This window comes from Protomyctophum parallelum (genome assembly GCF_964188405.1).
Source record: "Protomyctophum parallelum genome assembly, chromosome: 1".
NCBI lineage: Eukaryota > Metazoa > Chordata > Actinopteri > Myctophiformes > Myctophidae > Protomyctophum > Protomyctophum parallelum.
This window is the reverse complement of record NC_139697.1, coordinates 97150577-97172135: the sequence shown is the minus strand read 5'-3', so window position 1 is coordinate 97172135 and position 21559 is coordinate 97150577. Positions and strand designations below refer to the sequence as shown.

The 21559-nt window shown below is 44.7% G+C and overlaps 1 protein-coding gene across 1 annotated transcript in view; it reads left to right on the top strand.

The window, feature by feature from the left end:
* Positions 1 to 21559, top strand: part of LOC310866868 (voltage-gated potassium channel subunit beta-2-like) — a gene marked incomplete at both ends in the record, with an annotated part of 126694 nt that overhangs the window by 61683 nt on the left and 43452 nt on the right. The window contains 4 exon segments of the mRNA XM_083776648.1: positions 2651 to 2730; positions 4773 to 4817; positions 5137 to 5181; positions 10347 to 10390. Coding sequence (XP_083632774.1) covers positions 2651 to 2730; positions 4773 to 4817; positions 5137 to 5181; positions 10347 to 10390 — 214 coding nt within the window.

Below are 21559 nucleotides of genomic sequence, written 5' to 3'. Positions count from 1 at the left end.
CTCTGACCACTGGACTGAACCCTTTGGTCCAGACAGCCACCTGCTCTGACCACTGGACTGAACCCTTTGGCCCAGACAGCCACCTGCTCTGACCACTGGACTGAACCCTTTGGTCCAGACAGCCACCTGCTCTGACCACTGGACTGAACCCTTTGGTCCAGACAGCCACCTGCTCTGACCACTGGACTGAACCCTTTGGTCCAGGCAGCCACCTGCTCTGACCACTGGACTGAACCCTTTGGTCCAGACAGCCACCTGCTCTGACCGATGAACTGAACCCTTTGGTCCAGACAGCCACCTGCTCTGACCACTGGACTGAACCCTTTGGTCCAGACAGCCACCTGCTCTGACCACTGGACTGAACCCTTTGGTCCAGACAGCCACCTGCTCTGACCGATGAACTGAACCCTTTGGTCCAGACAGCCACCTGCTCTGACCACTGGACTGAACCCTTTGGTCCAGACAGCCACCTGCTCTGACCACTGGACTGAACCCTTTGGTCTCCAGGCAGCCACCTGCTCTGACCACTGGACTGAACCCTTTGGTCCTCTGCTCTGACCACTGGACTGAACCCTTTGGTCCAGACCAGCCACCTGCTCTGACCACTGGACTGAACCCTTTGGTCCAGACCAGCCACCTGCTCTGACCACTGGACTGAACCCTTTGGTCTCCAGGCAGCCACCTGCTCTGACCACTGGGCTGAAGCCTTGTGTATACTTATCCTACGACAAATGGCAAAAATAAATAAATAATTAAATAGCCGTTCTATAGAACCTCACAACGTGCAGTTTGATTCCATGGAAGTCAGCATTTCAGTCATAAAATAGCCGATCTACAAGCTCCGGTAGGATCTTGCAGATGGGCTATTATTTTTCGGTTATTACCGTAGTAGTCATAGTGTCTGAGCAAATAGGCATAGTGTCTGTTTTACGTCACAATGATGTAATAAGAGTGCCCCTCACTTCACACGGGAGTGATTTTTTTTTGAGGGGCGCTAGCCCCTCCTATATACAGCTTTTGTCCTCACACGTCTCAATATTTGCCATTGACAATGAAAGGAGAAATTAGGTCAAATGTCCGCCAAACATTAAATGCCATTGACAATGAAGGGAAAATGTACGTCATACTGTATGTAGACGAGCAAATCGGCTAACTGATCACATAAATTCAAGGACCACTTCACCACTTTTCAACCTATCTTCATATAATAGGTCCTCACTAATAATCATGATAAAATGGCACGATTTTCTTCTACTCAGTCTGTGTCTCATAGGAGGGCTGTGGGCAGTTTAGAAACCGTCTTCCAGTGACATCATCATTAGGCAGATTTTTTTTTAAACAAGATTTTTTTTACAAAATTCTTTCGATTTTTATTATCGTGAAAACGATGGCTTCCATTTTCGCATTGCAACTTTACAGGACTAGAAAGCCTGCAGTTTCTATTAGCTTGCATTCCCCATCGATGATGTCACTGGAAGACGGTTTCTGAACTGCCCACAGCCCTCCTATGAGACACAGACCGAGTAGGAAAAGATTGCGCCATTTTTTCATGATTATTAGTGAGGACCTATTATATGAAGATAGGTTGAAAAGTGGTGAAGTGGTCCTTTCAGTTAAATTCAATTCAATGAAAGGAGAAATTAGGTCATAATTATGTGCCTCAAATATGCTGTAAATTCTGTCCCCACACGTCTCAATATTTGCCAACGTTTTATGTTAGAAATGTAGAGTATATGGGTCCCCAGCATGTAGAAACTGCCGGATGCTAACTTGCATATGTTGAGCAATTTTCATAATTGGCATAATAAATTATGTGACCATACCATTAACAACATTAAAAGGAATTTCATCATGCTTTATGTAGCATGTGACATGTCAAACGAAGGGGGTTCCATGATGCTGAATCCATTCCAAGCATTAGTTTCGCACAAAAAACACTCTTGGGCTAAAATGGCCATATAGCCGTCGTCACAAATGTCATCATGTCAGCACATTTGGGTAGTGGCTATGGCCGTTTTTCGTTGTTAAAGGGACACTTCACCCTTTTTGCAAAAACATATATGTTAATGACGTTTAGAAGCTTTAGAACACTTTCCTGGGGGTCTTTATGTGTGTAATATGTGGTTTTAGATATTTTAGATTGTATCAGTGAGCACAGTGTCTCTGATGTCATGGACACTGGTCTCACTACCTTCCTGGACTACAATTCCCATAATTATTTGGTGCACTGCTCCTCCTTGTGAATAGGGGGATGGCTGTCCTACTGAGACAACATGTAGTCCAGGAAGGAAGTGAGCCCAGTGTCCATGACATCAGAGACACTGTGCTCACTGATACAATCTAAAATATCTAAAACCACATATTACACACATAAAGACCCCCAGGAAAGTGTTCTAAAGCTTCTAAACGTCATTAACATATATTTTTTTGCAAAAAGGGTGAAGTGTCCCTTTAATGGTACGGTCACATATTATGCCAATTATGAAAATTGCTCAACATAATATGCAAGTTTCTACATGCTGGGCACCTATATAGTCAACATTTCTAACATAAAACCTTGGTGTACTCAGCATGTCTGCGTTCACAACGGGGCTCTATATGGGCTGTACAGTAGACTAATGGCTTACTGTATATGACTGTGCTGTTTCAGACGGCTGAGAACCTGATGACCATAGCGTACGAGGCCGGGGTCAACCTGTTCGACACAGCGGAGGTGTACGCCTCCGGCAGGTCAGTAAAGTGACAATTTGTAATATATCTAACTAGCCTGAAAACCCACCTTTTCAGACTCCATCATGGCCCATAGCACTTACCCTACCCCCTTAGATAGCATTTCTGTTGACTTAGATAGCATCTGATACAGACTTATAGCATGTTATGTAGACTGCACTATAATTGTATTGTAGGCTATATAGTCATAGCACGCCATAGTACATATGTATAGCATAGTAGTAAATATGTATAGTTTATATGTATAGTGTATGTATAGTTTCATATTCCACTGTTACTTTCTTAGCTTACGCATGTTTCATGATAAATGCTTTTTATGTGATGTATTCCCATGCTTTTGTTCTTGCTTAAATGTAAATCGCTCTGGATTAAGAGCGTCTGCTAAATGCCTAAATTGTAAATTGTAAATTGCAAGAAACAAAATAAGAGGGTGCTTTTTTCCTAATGGAATTCCCATAGGAGGATCGCGTCATATAAAAACCGCAGACTAACACATGCAGACTGTCCATATTGTGGATGTGAAGCGGCCAAACTGACAAATGGAAAATGACCAATTCATCCAAAGACAGACTAGACCAGACAGACTCAAATGTAACTCCATATCATGAACGACACAGAGTCAGAATGGTGCTTTAAGCAGGGACATGCACACACAGACATCAAAGGGGGCTTCAGCCCCTGCCCTTTCACCCGTCTGTAAAACAACTGCCCTTAACCCAGGGGTCAGCAACCCAAGATGTTGAAAGAGCCATTTTCGACCAAAAATAAATTCAAAATCTATCTGGAGCCGCAAAGAAAATTACGCATTATAATGCAGCTTGCCAAGCTTTATTATCTCCTGGGTTGCAACAAAACTAGCAGAATTTAGCATGCTTTCCCTGGAAATGTCTTTCAACGTTACTTTTTGTTGTTTGATAGCTTCTCACTGCAGATTAAACATACAGGCAGTCAATCTGCATTGGCTGTGAAGGCAAAAGCCTCTGTCCACGAACTGTTAAATCCTCTGTTTTTCGTCGGCTATCTTTATTTCTCTCCCTGTAGAAGCCATAGCGTAGCATGCAGCAGCCTCACACACCCACCGGTTTGTTTATAATAGACACCTGGCTGGCACGGCACTGAGTGTGTCGCATGCTATGACGCAATTTTTTGTTTAGTTAAGTTTTCCAATTTTGTAAAAACGTGTAGAATAAATATTAAGAATGCTTGTCACGTTTGGCCTCCTACAGAAACCATAAATGAAAAATAATGTATTGCTACTTTTAATGCTACAGGGAGCCACTAGGGGTGTGCTCTAGAGCCGCCTGTTGCAGACCCCTGCCTTAACCAGACCACGAATGCAACATTTACAGTGGTGAAAGACATGCAAACGCTACTCCTTTCCATACCATTCCGGAAAGGCAACATTCAGGAGAATTGCTTCTTTTTCTCCAAACTCTCCTGAACATGAACGCAGCATTTTGTGTTGAACTAATTTGTTTTCTAAATCTATGTCGTTACACCGCATCTCCACTAGCTAAAGAGCGCGCCCCGAAAATAGCCGATCTACAAGCTATCAGCGTGTCGCAGCGCGACACTTTGTGAGCTTGTAGATCTGCTATTTTCAGCATGCAAAGTGTAAAATGACGTATACTTGATCACTTAATTGTCCACTAGTCCCTTCCTAACATTTTAGTCTAGTTTTTATTTGTTGACAAAATCGACAGTATATTTAGTCATAGTTGTAGTCACCATAGCTTAGTTTTCACTTAGTTTCCATTTCGTTTTCGTCAGTGAAAAAATGTAGTCGACGAACATTTTTCCTCATAGTTTTAGTCGACGAAAACAACACTGGTGTGGTTTAGGATTCCAATACAAAGAATATGAAAAAATGACCCCCAGGGTTATAGTGCGAGTGACGTCAGGACTTTGCTACTCTCTCTCAACCAAATGTGACATTGATTCTAACTTGTTTAACTGTGTTAATAATGATAATATATGTACTGTATACGTACTGTACATAATTATTGATGTCTTTCTCTCTCTCTCTCTCTCTCTCTCCACAGGGCCGAAGTCACTCTAGGGAACATCATCAAGAAGAAAGCGTGGAGGTGACATTATTAATTTTCATAATCTTGTCTCACACACAGAACTGTTGTCTGACTCGGTCATCAATCATTTCTTGATAGTTTCCTTAATTAGCCTTAATGAGTACACCGTGAAATGGCATTTAGACACATCTTTGGCGTCATCTTTTCCTTTACGAGCCCCGCCCGCCCGAAGCACCTCAGTCACTCGCCGTCCTACACGGACACACTAACTCATTGACTGCCATTGCATATATTTATGCCCTGTTGTGTCAGCCTGTGATTCAGTATCTTACCAAGATTTTGTTTTCTGTGTTTATTTTCTCTCCTATTTCCTCGCCAGACGTTCAAGTTATGTCATCACAACAAAGATCTATTGGGGAGGCCAGTAAGTACATATATCTTTTTTTAAAACAGTATCAGTTTCATTCAAATGACCATTTACCCTCGCCTGCCATTATGTTTGATCATTCCTAACATTGTTATGAGTATGTTATTAGTGTGGTTGCCTATATATAGGCAAGCAGACTATTGTTATTGCAGTCCAGCCTTAACCCATTCTGACCTGAGATCAGATTCATACGAGGTTTCCGCCGGACAAACACTGGGTCTGATGAACCCATTCTGACCTGAGATCAGATTCTAAAAATGTCAGTCGCTCTTCGATTTTTCAAAAATAGCAGACCTACAAGCTCGTATCGCGCCACTCGGTGGCGCGATATGAGCTTGTAGATCTGCTATTTTTAAATAGCTAAAGCATAACATGATGCTGACACCAAAATGGGTGCCCGGTCAGAATGGGTTCAATCGTGCAATAACGCTCCTCTCCGATTGGCCAGCGATTCCGAACTCTCGCCAAGGCGAGCATCCCCGCCCCCTTTCATGATGACAAAATCTAAATTTGCTGCCAAAATACAACACTGTACCCCCGTGTGTCTCGTAACACTTCCAACCCCACGCTCACTCACCTGTCCGTCCGTCCGTCCGTCCGTCCGTCCGTCCGTCCGTCCGTCCGTCCGTCCACCTGTCTGTCCGTCCGTCCTTCCCTGCCAGTTCACCACATGGTTCCAAAGCTCTGCAGTTTATCTGTTTCTTCTCTGGCCAGTCGGTCGGTCGGTCAGTCCCAGCAGGTCTCTGCAGGCTCCAAAGCTCTGCCGGTCTATAATGGAGGCAGAGAAACATCAAAATAAACATTAACCCATTTTGACCTGAGATCATTATTCTAAACATGTCTTCTACATCCTGACAGTTTTCTGAAAAAAGCTGTGTTTCTATGTCAGTCCTACAAGACCTACAAGCTACAAAATAGCAGATCTACAAGCTCATAGCGCGCCACCGAGTGGCGCGCTATGAGCTTGTAGATCTGCTATTTTTCACTAGCTAAAGCATGGGTTGATCCACCTATGGAGCAGGTGGGAGGACGACGTAACAGACCACGGGGGCTCCATAGAACCCTATAGCTTCATCCCCATAGACATAACAGACCATGGGGGCTCCATAGAACCCTATAGCTTCATCACCATAGACATAACAGACCACGGGGGCTCCATAGAACCCTATAGCTTCATCCCCATAGACATAACAGACCATGGGGGCTCCATAGAACCCTATAGCTTCATCACCATAGACATACTGTACGTAAAAGGCTAGACGACTCGCCCGCACTGCTGGCCAATGGAGAGCAACGGTGCCACGTGGCGGCCATCTTGCTACAGTCAGCTGCTCGCTCATAACGTTGTGTCTATGGTGCGTGGACTTTTTTAAATAACCATAACTCGCTCAATGTTTAACCCATTCTGACCCGAGATCAGATTCATACGAGTTTTCCACTGGACACACACTGGTCTGATTAACCCATTCTGACCTGAGATCAGATTCTAAAAAATGTCAGTCGTTGTTCGATTTCTTCAAAAATAGCAGACCTACAAGCTCGTATCGCGCCACTCGGTGGCCCGATATGAGCTTGTAGATCTGCTATTTTTAAATAGCTAAAGCACGACATGATGCTAACACCAAAATGGGTTCCCGTTCAGAATGGGTTAAATAACCATAACTCGCTCAATGTTTAACTGATTTAACTGACGGTGTTAAATTAATTGTCTAGCCTGCCAGAAACGTAGCGACGTTATAATATAAGATAAGAGTTTTTTTTTCCAACAGAAATATCCTAAAAAAACGAGGTTGTGTTATTATCGGGGACTATAGACTATTTGACATTCAATGTTCTTTTTCCACACAGATGAGTCTTGAAAAATGGGGGTCGTCTTATATAATCAGAGTAGTCTTATATTCAGGATAATACGGGTGTTTTTATTTGAGCAGAACACCAGCAAACATAGAACGTACCAACGTTTGCAAGATGGCTGCCGTTGAACTGCCCTGTAGACTCCGCCTTTTTTGTACTGATTAAATGCTTTATAGGTCTGTCAGTCAGTAGGTACAGTCAGACATTAAAGGAGAATTCCATGCTAGAATGCTTTCTTATCTTTCTTACCTTTCTTTGTAGTTGTTACGTCCCAATCAAAGAGGTCCAGGAGTTTTTTTGTGCAAAAACTCCTATTGGCTATTTTCCCTACCATAAGCCCTCAATGAAATGCATTGCATTGAATGGGAATTGAATGGGGCTATGGGGTGTTATGCTAATTCGCTTATTTCCATCGAAATAAGTAGTAAAGTGTGCCGCTTGGGATATTATTTACATTATGAAGAGAGGATATATACAAAGAAATTATAATTTTGAGCGATGGAAATAAGTGAACTAGCATAACACCCCATAGCCCCATTAAATTCCCATTCAATTCAATGCAATTCATTTAGGGCTTATGGTAGGGGAAATAGCCAATAAGGAGCTTTTGCACAAAATAACACCTGGACCTCTTTGGTGGGGACGTAACCACTACAAAGAAAGGTAAGAAAGCCTTTTAGTATGGAATTCTCCTTTAAGGCACAACAAACGCGTTTCCATTGTGGACCTATCTATGTATTCAACTCATCAACATAGCATGAAAAGATGACACCCTATAATACATGTTATCGACAAATGTAGACACTATTATCGTGTCTGTCGGGTGGAAACCATTACTACGTAGGTATGTCCAAAACCTGTTCACTTTTCAGAATTCAAATTCAAAAGTAGCAAATAATAGTATAAAGACCTACGTACGCTCAAAATGTACCACGTTTCCAGCTTGTGGATCTGCTACGTTTGACCCATAGACTGTAAAAGAATATGGACAAAGCGTTCCCCGGGTCTAACATGGACGTAAAATGAAGCCTGTTATTCCTGCACTGTAAGTCGCCATCTTTCTAGATCCGTTTGGGCCCAGCTGGCCATTGGCTGGCCCAGACACGAGGCGGGACTTCCCCCCTTCTTCTCCGTTGGTTTTTATTTTGACTCGAGTGGGAGGGGAATCCCGATCATAGACTGTAACGGTAGCCACGCCCCTCAGAACATGCGCGACTTTATGGTAATTTTTTTAATAAATGGGACCATAATTTTCCAAAAAGAATATTATGACATTAGAAATGAGACTTTAAACTAGTGACTGGAAGCAGAAAGTATTCATGACCATGTTTATTAAGGTAATACAGTCTAGGTGAAGTTGGGCCCAAATACATGGACTTCTATGGGGCTATGGGTTTTTTTGGGTCCAGTGACAGCGCCACAACAGGCCATTATATGAACTTTCAGGAGTTTCAGGCTTCACAAAATATCTGTCTGACTGCCCCCCTGGTTTGACCAGGCACGGAGCCAGGAGTTCTTTATGAGTAATAAGGCAGAGCCAGTACGAGGTGTAGGCACCCTGTCTGCCTGTGAACGGGGGGGGGGGGGGGGGGGGGGCACATGGCAGACACGGTTCACACCACAGCAGAGGCATATCTACAATAACCCATTCTGACCTGAGATCAGATTCTATATAAATGTCTTCTACATCCTGACAGTTTTCCATTCTGACCTGAGATCAGATTCTAAAAAATGTCTTCTACATCCTGACGGTTTTCTGAAAAAGCTATGTTTCTATGTCAGTCGTTCTTCTTCGATTTTTCTAAAATAGCAGACCTACAAGCTCGTATATGAACACAATATATTGGGCCGATCAAATCATTCAAAAGAAGAAAATAAAGGCAGGAGACAACACTATTTGTTTTGTTTTTCTTCTTATAAATTATTTGATCGGCCCAAAACATTGTGTTCATTGTCATGATTTGCCACGATCCGAGTTGGCTTTGTCCGCGGCGTAACCGTCTTTAAATAAATACTTTAAGAAATGCCTATGGGAAAAATGCATTGCGATTCATTTCCTGGGCCACTCGTCGTTCTGAAAGGGGGAGGGACTGCGACGCTCTATATGCGATATCATTTAATAATAATTAATTTTGTCGGAGGGGAGGCAGAAACATAACCAAGTATTATAGGGTGTTCATTTACAAGAAAACACAAAAAGTTAAAATATGGAGATAAGAGGTTTCTGCCTGACAGCAACGATATTGTATGAAAGTCCATGGTCCTTGCAACAAGTCCATGCAACTTTATCCCATTCTGACCTGAGATCAGATTCATACAGAGGTTTCCACTGTACACACACTGGTCTGATTAACCCATTCTGACCTGAGATCAGATTCTAAAAATGTCAGTCGTTCTTCGATTTTTCAAAAATAGCAGACCTACAAGCTCGTATCGCGCCACTCGGTGGCGCGATATGAGCTTGTAGATCTGCTATTTTTCAATAGCTAAAGCATAACATGATGCTGACACCAAAATGGGTGCCCGGTCAGAATGGGTTAAGTTGTTACTTGTTCTCAAAGCAATATTATTACATACATTAAATTCGAAACTCCCTATATTTCTATGCGTTTTCGCTTCTTTCTAACCGATGACGTATTGTTTCTTTTGCATAGACGTGTGTATCTGTATTTCTTTAAACGTTTTGATGAATTGAAAATGGAGGACCCTCATGTAAACAAGTCTTTTTTTTTTCTGGTTTTATCCTACTACTTTCTTTGAACTGTTCCAATTCTGCAAACTGATGATACAAATTTCAATCAATCAATCAATCAATCAATCAATCAATCAATCATGTGCCCTGTAGTAACTTTGACGATCCCCTAGAGGGCAGTGGTTCTCAAAGTGGGGTCCGGGGACCCCCAGGGGTCGTTGAGGGAGTTCCAGGGGGACCAAAAGGAACCTAACGTGTCCATTTGGTTCCATTTGTACACTCTCAGAGTTAAGTCTGTAGACTAATGCATCTCAACCTGGGGGTCCTTGAAATTAAACGGGCTGAGAATCTCTGCTAGAGCCGTACAAATCTTCTCTCATGGGGGTCCCTGGCATATCTCTTCAAATGGGGGTCCGCGGGGCTAGTTAGAGTCAATTTGGAGGTCCTTGACATGAAAAGGTTTGGGAACCACTGCCCCAGGGGGTCCCGGGCCCCCCTGTTGAAGACCTCTACACTATAAGTGAACCCATTATGAAGTAATAACTCTTTAGTATTAAACTGTAATAGCTATATGTATTTTAATATTAATAAAGTGTAATTCCGTCTGCCCACACAGAGCAGAAACCGAACGAGGACTCTCCAGAAAACACATCATTGAAGGTAAAGTAAAAGGCATCATTATTTCACAATCATCATCATCATCATCATACTATAATTAATCAAATGTCTGAATGTGTGTCTGTGTGTCACTGTGACTGCCGTAGCTCCTCACTGCCTGCACCAATCGCTCCCACCTGCATTCACACATGCATTCACCATAATAATATGAAGGTCTTAACGAAGACCTTTTTCCAATTTAACAAATTATGAATTAATAATGAATTTATTAGTGAATTAAAAATGCGAAAACGCACCCAGGGCGCGGGGTGGGGGCAGTATCTCACAACGGGTAAGGGCTAGTAAAATATAACAGAGTATTAATTTAACCCTCAGGGAGTAAAACTAGTCAAAAACCACTACCTTTTTTCCACTGACGAAGGCTAAATAAAAACGAAGCTATAACGACTAAACCCAAGACTAAATATATTGACAATTTTGTCTACAAATAAAAACGTAGACTAAAATGTCAGTGGAGAAGAGATCCAGTAGAACTAAAAGGACGAGTCATGTTTTGTGTGGTTGCACTCGGTTGTTGCACTCTGAAATTAGCAGATCTACAAGCTCACAGTCACAACGCGTCCAAGCGAAGTGGAAAATCAGCCATCAAGGCGCTATCAAGGCGCTATCAAGGCGCTATCAAGGCGCCATCAAGGCGCTATCAAGGCGCCATCAAGGCCTCACATTTTTTGTCGACAAAATCAACTTGTAGATATAGTCGACGTTTAGTCAACTAAAACTGAAATGTTTAAGATGACAAAAATATGACTAAAACTAAATGAATAATTATTCAAAAGACTATTATGACTTATCTAAATGAAAATGGGCTGTCAAAATGAACACTGCCGGGGAGCATGTGTGTGTGTGTGTGTGTGTGTGTGTGTGCGTGCATGGATGGTCAGAATGTATTAAGAGGATTGAGATGCAGAATCTCAATCTGAAGGGGTCCTAAAACACACACACACACACACACACACACACACACACACACACACACACACACACACACACACACACACACACACGGGTGTGAGGCTGTGTGTGTGTGTCAGTTCAGACCATCAATATTTAATAATTGTAATTACACACACACACACACACACCCATGCCATGCTTGTACCACACGAGCTGCCACCGTCTGCTCAAAAGATGTATTTTGTCACGTCCCGGAAAAGACATGGTAACTCGAAATCTCTGTTGGAACTGGAAGCCGGAACATCCACCTCCAACAGGAGGCACTGTGCTGAAGGCTTAGAGTATATATGAATGGAGAAGGCACCCAGAGGAAACACTGAGGCGAAATGGACATAGTGGCCAAATTTGATATTGCAGCCTGGCCCCAAACACATGAATGCGCTGGTCCGTTGACTATCATTGTGCACGTTCACGACGGCAGCACACCCTGAAGCCAACCCTGCAGAAGTCCCTTGACGGGTGCTACACCAGAATACTGTGTTTAGTACTTAACATCAGCAAGACTGTATGTTATTAAGAAGACTCTGTATGAGGGAATACCAAGGGTGAGTCAGAAAATAGCAGCCAGGAGAATGAGACTCTAGCAGGACACTGCCAAAGACATCAAGAACTGCCAGCCAGCAAACTGGTGCTCTGGGAACCAACAGACGGGCAACACAATAACATACGTGGATGTACTCAAGAACGATGCAGGAGCGCAAAGTACCAACGAACTGGCCGGATGTATGGAGAGCCGGGATGACTGGAAGCGACGATGGAAGGCTCGTCTGAGGACGACCTAGAGAGAGAGAGAGAGAGAGAGAGAGAGAGAGAGAGAGAGATTGGGAAGCATTTTATGACATTCTGTTGCCTGACTGGACCAGTATGTATGCAAAATATGAACACGATCGAGAACTCGTCCGAGGCAGCTACAATTCAGCACAGTGGTGGGTGTGCTGTTGTACTAATTTAGGCGTTGATGTCACTAAGTACGTCCATAAGCTCTCGAGCTCTCCATATAAGACCGAGTGTGTTATGTTTGCAACATTCAGTTTTGATTCACACTTCTAGGACTTCCTTTGTTGTCCGGTGTAGGCTTAGGGAGTGTCATCCTTTAGTTTGGGATCATGGGTAGCATATTTGACAATCGACCTTCGTCCATCGAACCGCAGAAGATGGGAGACGTATCGAAGAAGAAAGAGCACAGACAGGCCATCCGCGCAAAACAGTTGTTTGAGCACCGCTCGCATAACTTTAAAAATATTTACGGGCAGAGTCTCGATGGGGGACAGAGCTCACCCCTCATCCTCGAGCCCAGTGAATTGCAGAAGCCGCCGCCACCGCCAGGTGTTGAGACTCCGGCAGAGGAGCCGGTCGAGGAGCAGTGGACATTAGCTCACCAAGTTGCAGCGGCCGAAGAGTACCCGGCAACATTCTGGGAGTGGGCCGGACCGTCCCCATACGTCAAGGGTGAGTCTCTGAGTATGAGCGAGGAGCAGCTCCAGGAGGAAGCCTCTGGAACGGGGAAACACGGGGTGCACGAGCTGAGGACGGAGAAGCAGACCTTGTCTGAGGAGCTGAGGGTCGCTCAAATGACAGCGGAGCAGATCAACCAGATCGTCTTGAAGAACAGCCAACTGGAGGAGGAGAAACAGGAGATTGAAACCATGAAGGAAATGCTGACCGCCACAATGGACGATTTCACCAAAATGAAAGAGTCGCTTCTTTCAGACCATAAGGACATGGAAAAGAAATGCGAGAATCTTGTCAGCACAGAGGCCAAGGAAGAGGCCAATAAGATCCGCAGGAACATAGATTCCTTTCGGGACAAGCTAACCTCCATGGGTTGCAATCAGAAGCGCCTCAGGGTAGGTTTCCAGAATCACTTCAAGGGGTTGGCCACTGATTTCCAGTACGTCAGTAAAGAGATGGAAGTGAACGACAAGTTGCTCCAGGAGAGGCGGCAACAGTTTAGAGAATATGAAGAGATGGCGCAGAAGTTTAACACGCTAGCTCAGAAGATCAAAGAAACGGAGAGAAAGCTGAAAGTTACGAGGGCCAAGTACCAACAAGTGCAAATCTCCCTGGTCTCCAACCAAAAGGCCTTGACGGAAGCTACGGAGGAGAAAGACAAGCTGCAGCATGAACGGGACAGCACGGAGGCAGAATGGATCGCCGAGCAGCAGGTTTGGGGAATTGAGAAGTCCGCTATGGTAGAGGACTTCAGGAACCAGATGCTAACAAAAGACATGGAATGGATGGATGAGCGAGAGGACCTGTTCGAGGGAAAGAAGGCGATCAGCGAAAAACTTTTCGCGGCGCGGAACAGAGGCGAAGATTTCGACGACGATCTGACCTATACAAAGACCCTGATACAGAACGAGCGAAAGGCGATCGAGGAAGCGGAAATCAAATTGGAGAAATGTGAGGCAAACAATGAAAAATTAAAAGACGAGTATGCCAAAAAAAAGCAGTCGATAGTCGATTTCAAAAACAACAATAAACAGAAAGACGCCAAAATCAAGGAGCTGAAGACCGAGGTGAAGAAACTCGAGTACGAGCTCGACAAGCTGCTGCACAGGACCAAGAAGAAGTTCTCGCTGAAGAGACTCGTGAGCAAGCATTATGAGAGGGCAGAAGCAGTTCTCATCGACGAGTCTAAAAGGCTCATCGACCTAGTACAATAGGTTATAGATAAGCCCTGTTCTCTGCACTCCACGCACCCACCCTGAGCTCCACACACGAGGCAGACACGAGAGAGAGAGCTCACGTTTATGTACAGTAGTGCATTGCATATGTATCACCTCAAATGTTTTCAGACACTTTTTAATGTACTGATATTAAGTTTTTAACAAGTAATGCACCGGTCTGGCCATCATCTCGAGTTGGATAAAGAACGCAAGGACCCATGAGTGTTTCCCTGATTACAATTGGGTAAGAGTGGACGAACGCGAGCTATATGGGAAACAGGCAAGGTGAATTCAATCAAGATTCATGTATGTTCACGAGGGTCTATCTACCGTCATCAGGCAGCTTTTGACATGAGAATACACAAAAACTGTTAGAATTTTTCCTTTCACCACAGCTTTAATCTTCTAAATATCAAGGTTTTCCCAAATAATCAGATCTTCCAGTAGCTGGTTCCTACACAAATTACAGCCACTTATTCCTAAAACAAAAAAATTACAACAACTGTAATATAGCTTAGCCAGAGCGAGACACTGCCGATGTCTGCAACCTATCATTTCCTGGTTAACTACAGTACAAGGTCAGGCTGCCATTCCATCTAAACGCTGGCTTGGAATTTAGTCGTGACCATGAAAACGCCATTGTCAGCTTTTGCAGAATGTAGTATTTATCTCCACATTTTCCAGAAAGGGGTGCTCAGCTGAGAGTGCGTATCTATGCCATGCCATCAAAAGTATACTGCGCCAAGGGGCACGGTGGCACAGTTGGTATCACCTCACGGGGGGGGGGGTGTTCTCTCTTCCGCATCAATGCCCATACCCTAGGTGGGGTTGGCGAAAGGGGCCTTTCTGTGTGGAGTTTGCATGTTCTCCCTGTGTCCCCTAGGGTAGGTATACCCTCACATGTCCTCCCTGTGTGCCCTAGGGTAGATATACCCTCACATGTTCTCCCTGTGTGCCCTAGGGTAGATATACCCTCACATGTTCTCCCTGTGTGCCCTAGGGTAGATATACCCTCACATGTTCTCCCTGTGTGCCCTAGGGTAGATATACCCTCACATGTTCTCCCTGTGTGCCCTAGGGTAGGTATACCCTCACATGTTCTCCCTGTGTGCCCTAGGGTAGATATACCCTCACATGTTCTCCCTGTGTGCCCTAGGGTAGATATACCCTCACATGTTCTCCCTGTGTGCCCTAGGGTAGATATACCCTCACATGTTCTCCCTGTGTGCCCTAGGGTAGATATACCCTCACATGTTCTCCCTGTGTGCCCTAGGGTAGATATACCCTCACATGTTCTCCCTGTGTGCCCTAGGGTAGATATACCCTCACATGTTCTCCCTGTGTGCCCTAGGGTAGATATACCCTCACATGTTCTCCCTGTGTGCCCTAGGGTAGATATACCCTCACATGTTCTCCCTGTGTGCCCTAGGGTAGATATACCCTCACATGTTCTCCCTGTGTGCCCTAGGGTAGGTATACCCTCACATGTTCTCCCTGTGTGCCCTAGGGTAGATATACCCTCACATGTTCTCCCTGTGTGCCCTAGGGTAGATATACCCTCACATGTTCTCCCTGTGTGCCCTAGGGTAGGTATACCCTCACAAAAAAACATGCAGTAATCCTGATCTCTATACTGCCTGATGGGGAGAGGAACTGGTTGGAATAACGTATTCCTTCTACGCGTTATGTCCTAGCGGGGAACCCCCCCCCCCCCCCCCCCCCCCCCGACTCCTCATGCACTGAAGGAAGCATAAGCTCAGTTCGAGGCTCTCCCCAGGTTGGCAGAGGGAGAGTGGCGGGGTGAAAAAAATGTTTAAAAATAATAATAATAATAATAAAATAAATAATAATAATAAAGTATTCTGTACCAGAGAATCATATTGATGACATGTATCTTGTCCAAATTTGGGTAGAGAGAGAGCAGAAGGTCTCCCCTAACTGTCCATCATACCTTGGATATGGGTTCAGAAGGTTTCCCCTAACTGTCCATCATACCTTGGATATGGGTTCAGAAGGTCTCCCCTAACTGTCCATCCTTGGATATGGGTTCAGAAGGTCTCCCCTAACTGTCCATCCTTGGATATGGGTTCAGAAGGTTTCCCCTAACTGTCCATCATACCTTGGATATGGGTTCAGAAGGTTTCCCCTAACTGTCCATCATACCTTGGATATGGGTTCAGAAGGTCTCCCCTAACTGTCCATCCTTGGATATGGGTTCAGAAGGTCTCCCCTAACTGTCCATCCTTGGATATGGGTTCAGAAGGTTTCCCCTAACTGTCCATCATACCTTGGATATGGGTTCAGAAGGTCTCCCCTAACTGTCCAACATACCTTGGATATGGGTTCAGAAGGTTTCCCCTAACTGTCCATCATACCTTGGATATGGGTTCAGAAGGTTTCCCCTAACTGTCCAACATACCTTGGATATGGGTTCAGAAGGTTTCCCCTAACTGTCCATCATACCTTGGATATGGGTTCAGAAGGTCTCCCCTAACTGTCCAACATACCTTGGATATGGGTTCAGAAGGTTTCCCCTAACTGTCCATCATACCTTGGATATGGGTTCAGAAGGTTTCCCCTAACTGTCCAACATACCTTGGATATGGGTTCAGAAGGTTTCCCCTAACTGTCCATCCTTGGATATGGGTTCAGAAGGTCTCCCCTAACTGTCCATCCTTGGATATGGGTTCAGAAGGTCTCCCCTAACTGTCCATCCTTGGATATGGGTTCAGAAGGTTTCCCCTAACTGTCCATCATACCTTGGATATGGGTTCAGAAGGTTTCCCCTAACTGTCCATCATACCTTGGATATGGGTTCAGAAGGTCTCCCCTAACTGTCCATCCTTGGATATGGGTTCAGAAGGTCTCCCCTAACTGTCCATCCTTGGATATGGGTCAGAAGGTCTCCCCTAACTGTCCATCCTTGGATATGGGTTCAGAAGGTCTCCCCTAACTGTCCATCCTTGGATATGGGTTCCCAAAGATGTCTCCCCGAGGAATTATTTATTCCTTTTTGAGGGGCAATAGCTCCTCCTATGTCCAGCTACATGTGTGTGTGCACAAACGTCACAAACATTAAATGCCATTGACAATGAATGGACAATTTTGAGTTTGTGTAAACACAAACATTGAAGACGAAGGTGAGGACGCAAATTGTGATTGGCCGGAATGAGATGATGTACGATCATAAGAGCGCCCCTCACTTCACAGGGGTGTGACCTTTCATTCACTGCATGCTTTCATTCGTTGTAGCAATTTTCGCTATTCCTTTTTTTGACATGTCATTGTTTTTACATGTCATTGCCAAAATGTAGTTGTTGCACAAAATGTTATGGCAATTTATTTATTAATATTTACTATAGTCCTACTAGATCCCAGGACGTTATCAAAAGATCACGGGATCTGTTGAATGTGAAGGGGGAGGACAAACTGACGATTTAGCCGGCGACACACAGTATGGCATCCCCCTAGTACCTCCCCCTTGATTGATTGATTGATTGATTGAATTTTGTATTTCACAGTATGTAGAATGGGTGCATTTCAAACGAAAGCACAAGTCAATACAAAAACTGTTACTTGGGGGGGGGGGGGGGGGGGGGGGGCAGCCGTCCGTATAGGTGCCCTTTGAGAGCGGTTTTGAAGGAGTCAAGGGATTCACATGTCTTAATGGATGTTGGTAGGGTAGGGCGTTCCACATTTTGGTGGCATAGGAGCGAACTGAATTTAAATGAGCTGAATCTGTGTGGACTTTGATGTTAAGGAAGTATTTAGACAGGTACAGGAGTATCTTGGGTCTGCTTTCACATTCAATAGATCCTAGCACCTCCCTCTTCACATTCAATAGAGCCTTAGTACCTCCCGCTTCACATGCAATAGACCCCTGGTACCTCCCCCTTCACATGCAATAGATGCCTAGTACGGCCCTCTTCACATTCAATAGATCCTTAGTACCTCCCCCTTCACATTCAATAGATCCCTAGTACCTCCCCATTTACATGCAATAGATGCCTAGTACCTCCCCCTTCACATGCAATAGATGCCTAGTACCTCCCCCTTCACATTCAATAGATACTGCGATATTTTGTGGCCAGATGTAAGTTCCTAACTGTCAAGTTCCCTTGCCAGTCAGCACAGTGATGGGTGTGCTGTTTTTGGGCGTTGATGTCATTAAGTACGTAAGCTCTCGAGCTCTCCATATAAGAACAAGTGTTATGTTTGCATCATCAGTTTTGATTCACAGTTCTAGGTCTTTGTTTGTCATCCAATGGGAGAGTCATGCTTTACTTTAGGATCATGTATAGGATAGCATGATATTTGACAATCGACCATCGTTCGTCAAACCGCAGAAGATGGGGGACAAATTGAAGAAGAAAGACCGCACCAGGCAGATCATGCACGCAAAACAGTTGTTTAAGTACCGCTCACAGAATTTCAAAAATATCTACGGGCAGACTCTCAACCGCCAGTTGGAACAGAATCCGCCCCTCATCCTCGGTGTCGAGGGCAGCGACGAGCTCAGTAAAGAGCAGAAGCAGATATTGGAAGATGGACAGAGGCCGCCGTCAGATGGTGAAACTCGGACCGACGATCAGCAGAAATCACCTCAGCGGGTTAGAGAGAGTTCGCGAGAGAGGGTTGCGCGGTACCCAGCAACTTTCGGGCGGTCCTCCGCAGTGGGAATCTACACAGGTGTAGGTGGACACTCCCCACACGTCAAGAGTGAGTCTCAGAAGAGTACAGGCAAGGAGCAACTCCAGGAGGAACCCCCCGTCTCACCTCAGCAGACAGCTGTGGCCTCGGGAAAGGGGAAACCGGGGGTGTACGAGCTGAGACAGACCTTGTCTGAGGAGCTGAGGGTCGCTCAAATGACAGCAGAGCAGATCAACCAGATCATCTTGAAGAACAACCAACTGAAGGAGGAGAAACAGGAGATGGAAGCCATGAAGGACACGCTAACAGCCGCAATGGACAATTTCACTAAAATGAAAGCGTCGCTCGTCTCAAACCATAAAGACTTGGAACAGAAATGCAAGGATATTGTCGGCACTGACGCCAAGTTAGAGAAAGAGAAGGTCCGCAAGAACATGGTTGCCTTGCAGAACATGCTAAACACAGTGGGTTCCGAACAAAAGCGCCTCAGGCTAGGTTTCCAGGATCCCTTCAGGGAGTTGGCCACTGAGTTCCAGTACATCAGGAAAGAGATGGAAGTGAACGACAAGTTGATCCAGGAGAGACAGCAACAGTTTAAAGAATATCAGGTACTGGCGCAGAAGTTTAACACGCTAGTTCAGAAGATCAAAGACATGGAGGAAAAGCTGAAAGCTACGAGGGCCAAGTTCCAACAAGTGCAAATCTCCCTGGTCTCCGACCAAAAGGCCTTGACGGAAACTACAGAGGAAAAAGAGAAGCTGGAGCGCGAACGGGACACCACTAAGGCAGAATGGATCTCCCAAGAGCAGGTTTGGGGAACTGAGAAGTACGCCATGGCAGAGGACATCAGGAACCAGATGGGAACGAAAGACAGGGACTGGATGAAGGAGAGAGAGGACCTGTTCTCGGAAAAGAAGGCAATCACAGATAACCTTTTCGCGGCGCAGAACAGGAGCGAAGATCTAGACGACGAGCTGACCGTTACAAAGGCCCTGATGCAGGATGAGAAAAGGGCGATCAAGGAAGCGGCAAAGAACTTGGAGAAATATGCAGCTGAGAATGCAAAATTGGAGGACGAGTCGGCCGAAAAGGACGAGGCATTAGACAAGTTCAAAAAGACCATGGTGGCAAAAGACACCGAAATCCAGGAGATTAAGAACGAGGTGAAGAAACTGACCGACGAGCTGGACAAGCTGCTGGACAGGAGGAAGAAGAGGTTCACCTTGGGGGGAGTTATCAAGAAGGCTCTTCAGAAAACTGTCGATGATCTTACAAGCATGGGCCTCAAGTAGGCCCATGCCCACAGGTTGCAAATGTCTGCTGTAGGATTGTTTCAGACTGTAGTTTATAGATAACCCCTGTTCTCCGATGTACACAACATCAGGTCCACGTACGTCGCGTCTGTCTTTCTTCGTGCCTCCACTTTTGTTTTGGTTCCTTCACTCTTGACCACAGATCTTGTACTCTTGTACTTATTTTTCTTTATAGGGTTTTATGGCGGCTGGCATCATTTAATTGTTGCATTACTGCACACCACTACTTATATCCCACAAACCGGTGGATATATTCTAAATATAAACATTATACTTTTCCCGTGTTATTCTCTGCTGCGCTAATTCTCTTTTTTTTAAAGTCACCTCTTCAAGGTCCACCTCCCTCAGCTCATCTCCTTTCCTTAGGTAGCGAATACAGTTCACATTAGCACGTCCACGGATTAAAGTTCTCAGTAGCCACACAACTAGATTTCAGTAATTTGGATTCAATAGATTCTACTCACTGAAAATTGGGTTAGGGTTACAAGTTGGTGACGCATGTAGGCTTGTACATCAGCTTGAACCGTTAAGATTAAAGAGTATTTGAAGTGGTCTAACTAGCTATAGAATTCATGTCCATAAAACCACAATGAACTCGGACTTTTCATAAAAGCAAAGCTCAAGCCTGCAATTTCTTCAACGGCTGGTATATTGCTAGTACCAAAAAATAATTATTTGACATATTTAGCTTGTTTATGAAACCCAGTGCTAGTATATGGGGGGCTCTTTTCATGCTGTTTCACAAATCACATGTTTCAGTCGCGCAATTTAATTTAGCTTCAGCTGTGCGTTATATCTGGATAATGACGGCAGAGCTCAATAACAGACTGCTGTCCAATCAAAGGATCAGAGCATCTGGCTGCGCTGCTTGGTTTCTGTATCCAACATGGCAGCCATGTAAACAAAGACACAATGTCATTCACAATGAAACATTGCTCTCGAGAATGAACATTTGAAGCGAGAATTAGACAATGCGGTAGCCGAATATTCATTCTATTCCATCAACACTTCCTCTGTTTTCCGAGGCGACCGTGTTGTGCTGGACACATCGCTACCTGGCCTAAAGTAAATATTAATGGAATACTTTCATTACCGTAAGGTATGACATTTTTCATGTTACTTTTAGGTCAAAGCCCCTCCTTCAGGGGGGGTTAAATCCCTCCGATTCACGTCACGGTTTAATCACTCTGTCGGGGTTTGTGACAACGACCACCTTGCTGCCAATTATCCCGTGCTTATTCCAAGCACAATAAAATCTTGAAAACACACTTCTTTTTTGCTGTGTTACGATTTAGTCATTTTCCAAAACTACAAGCTCTCAACACGCTGACTATGATGTCATATTGACCACATCAGGGATCTGGATACAGGCATAAAAGGGCCAGACAGACATAAAGATAGAGACAGACAGAGAAAAGGACGTGAAACCTTTTCACAGCGGTGAGTGAAGTTCTCAGAGGACCGAGCTGACCTTTACAAAGTCCGTGATGCCGGACGAGCGAGAGGCGCTCAGGGAGGTGGTAAAGGAGTTGGAGAAACACGCGGCCAAGAATGCAGAACTGAAG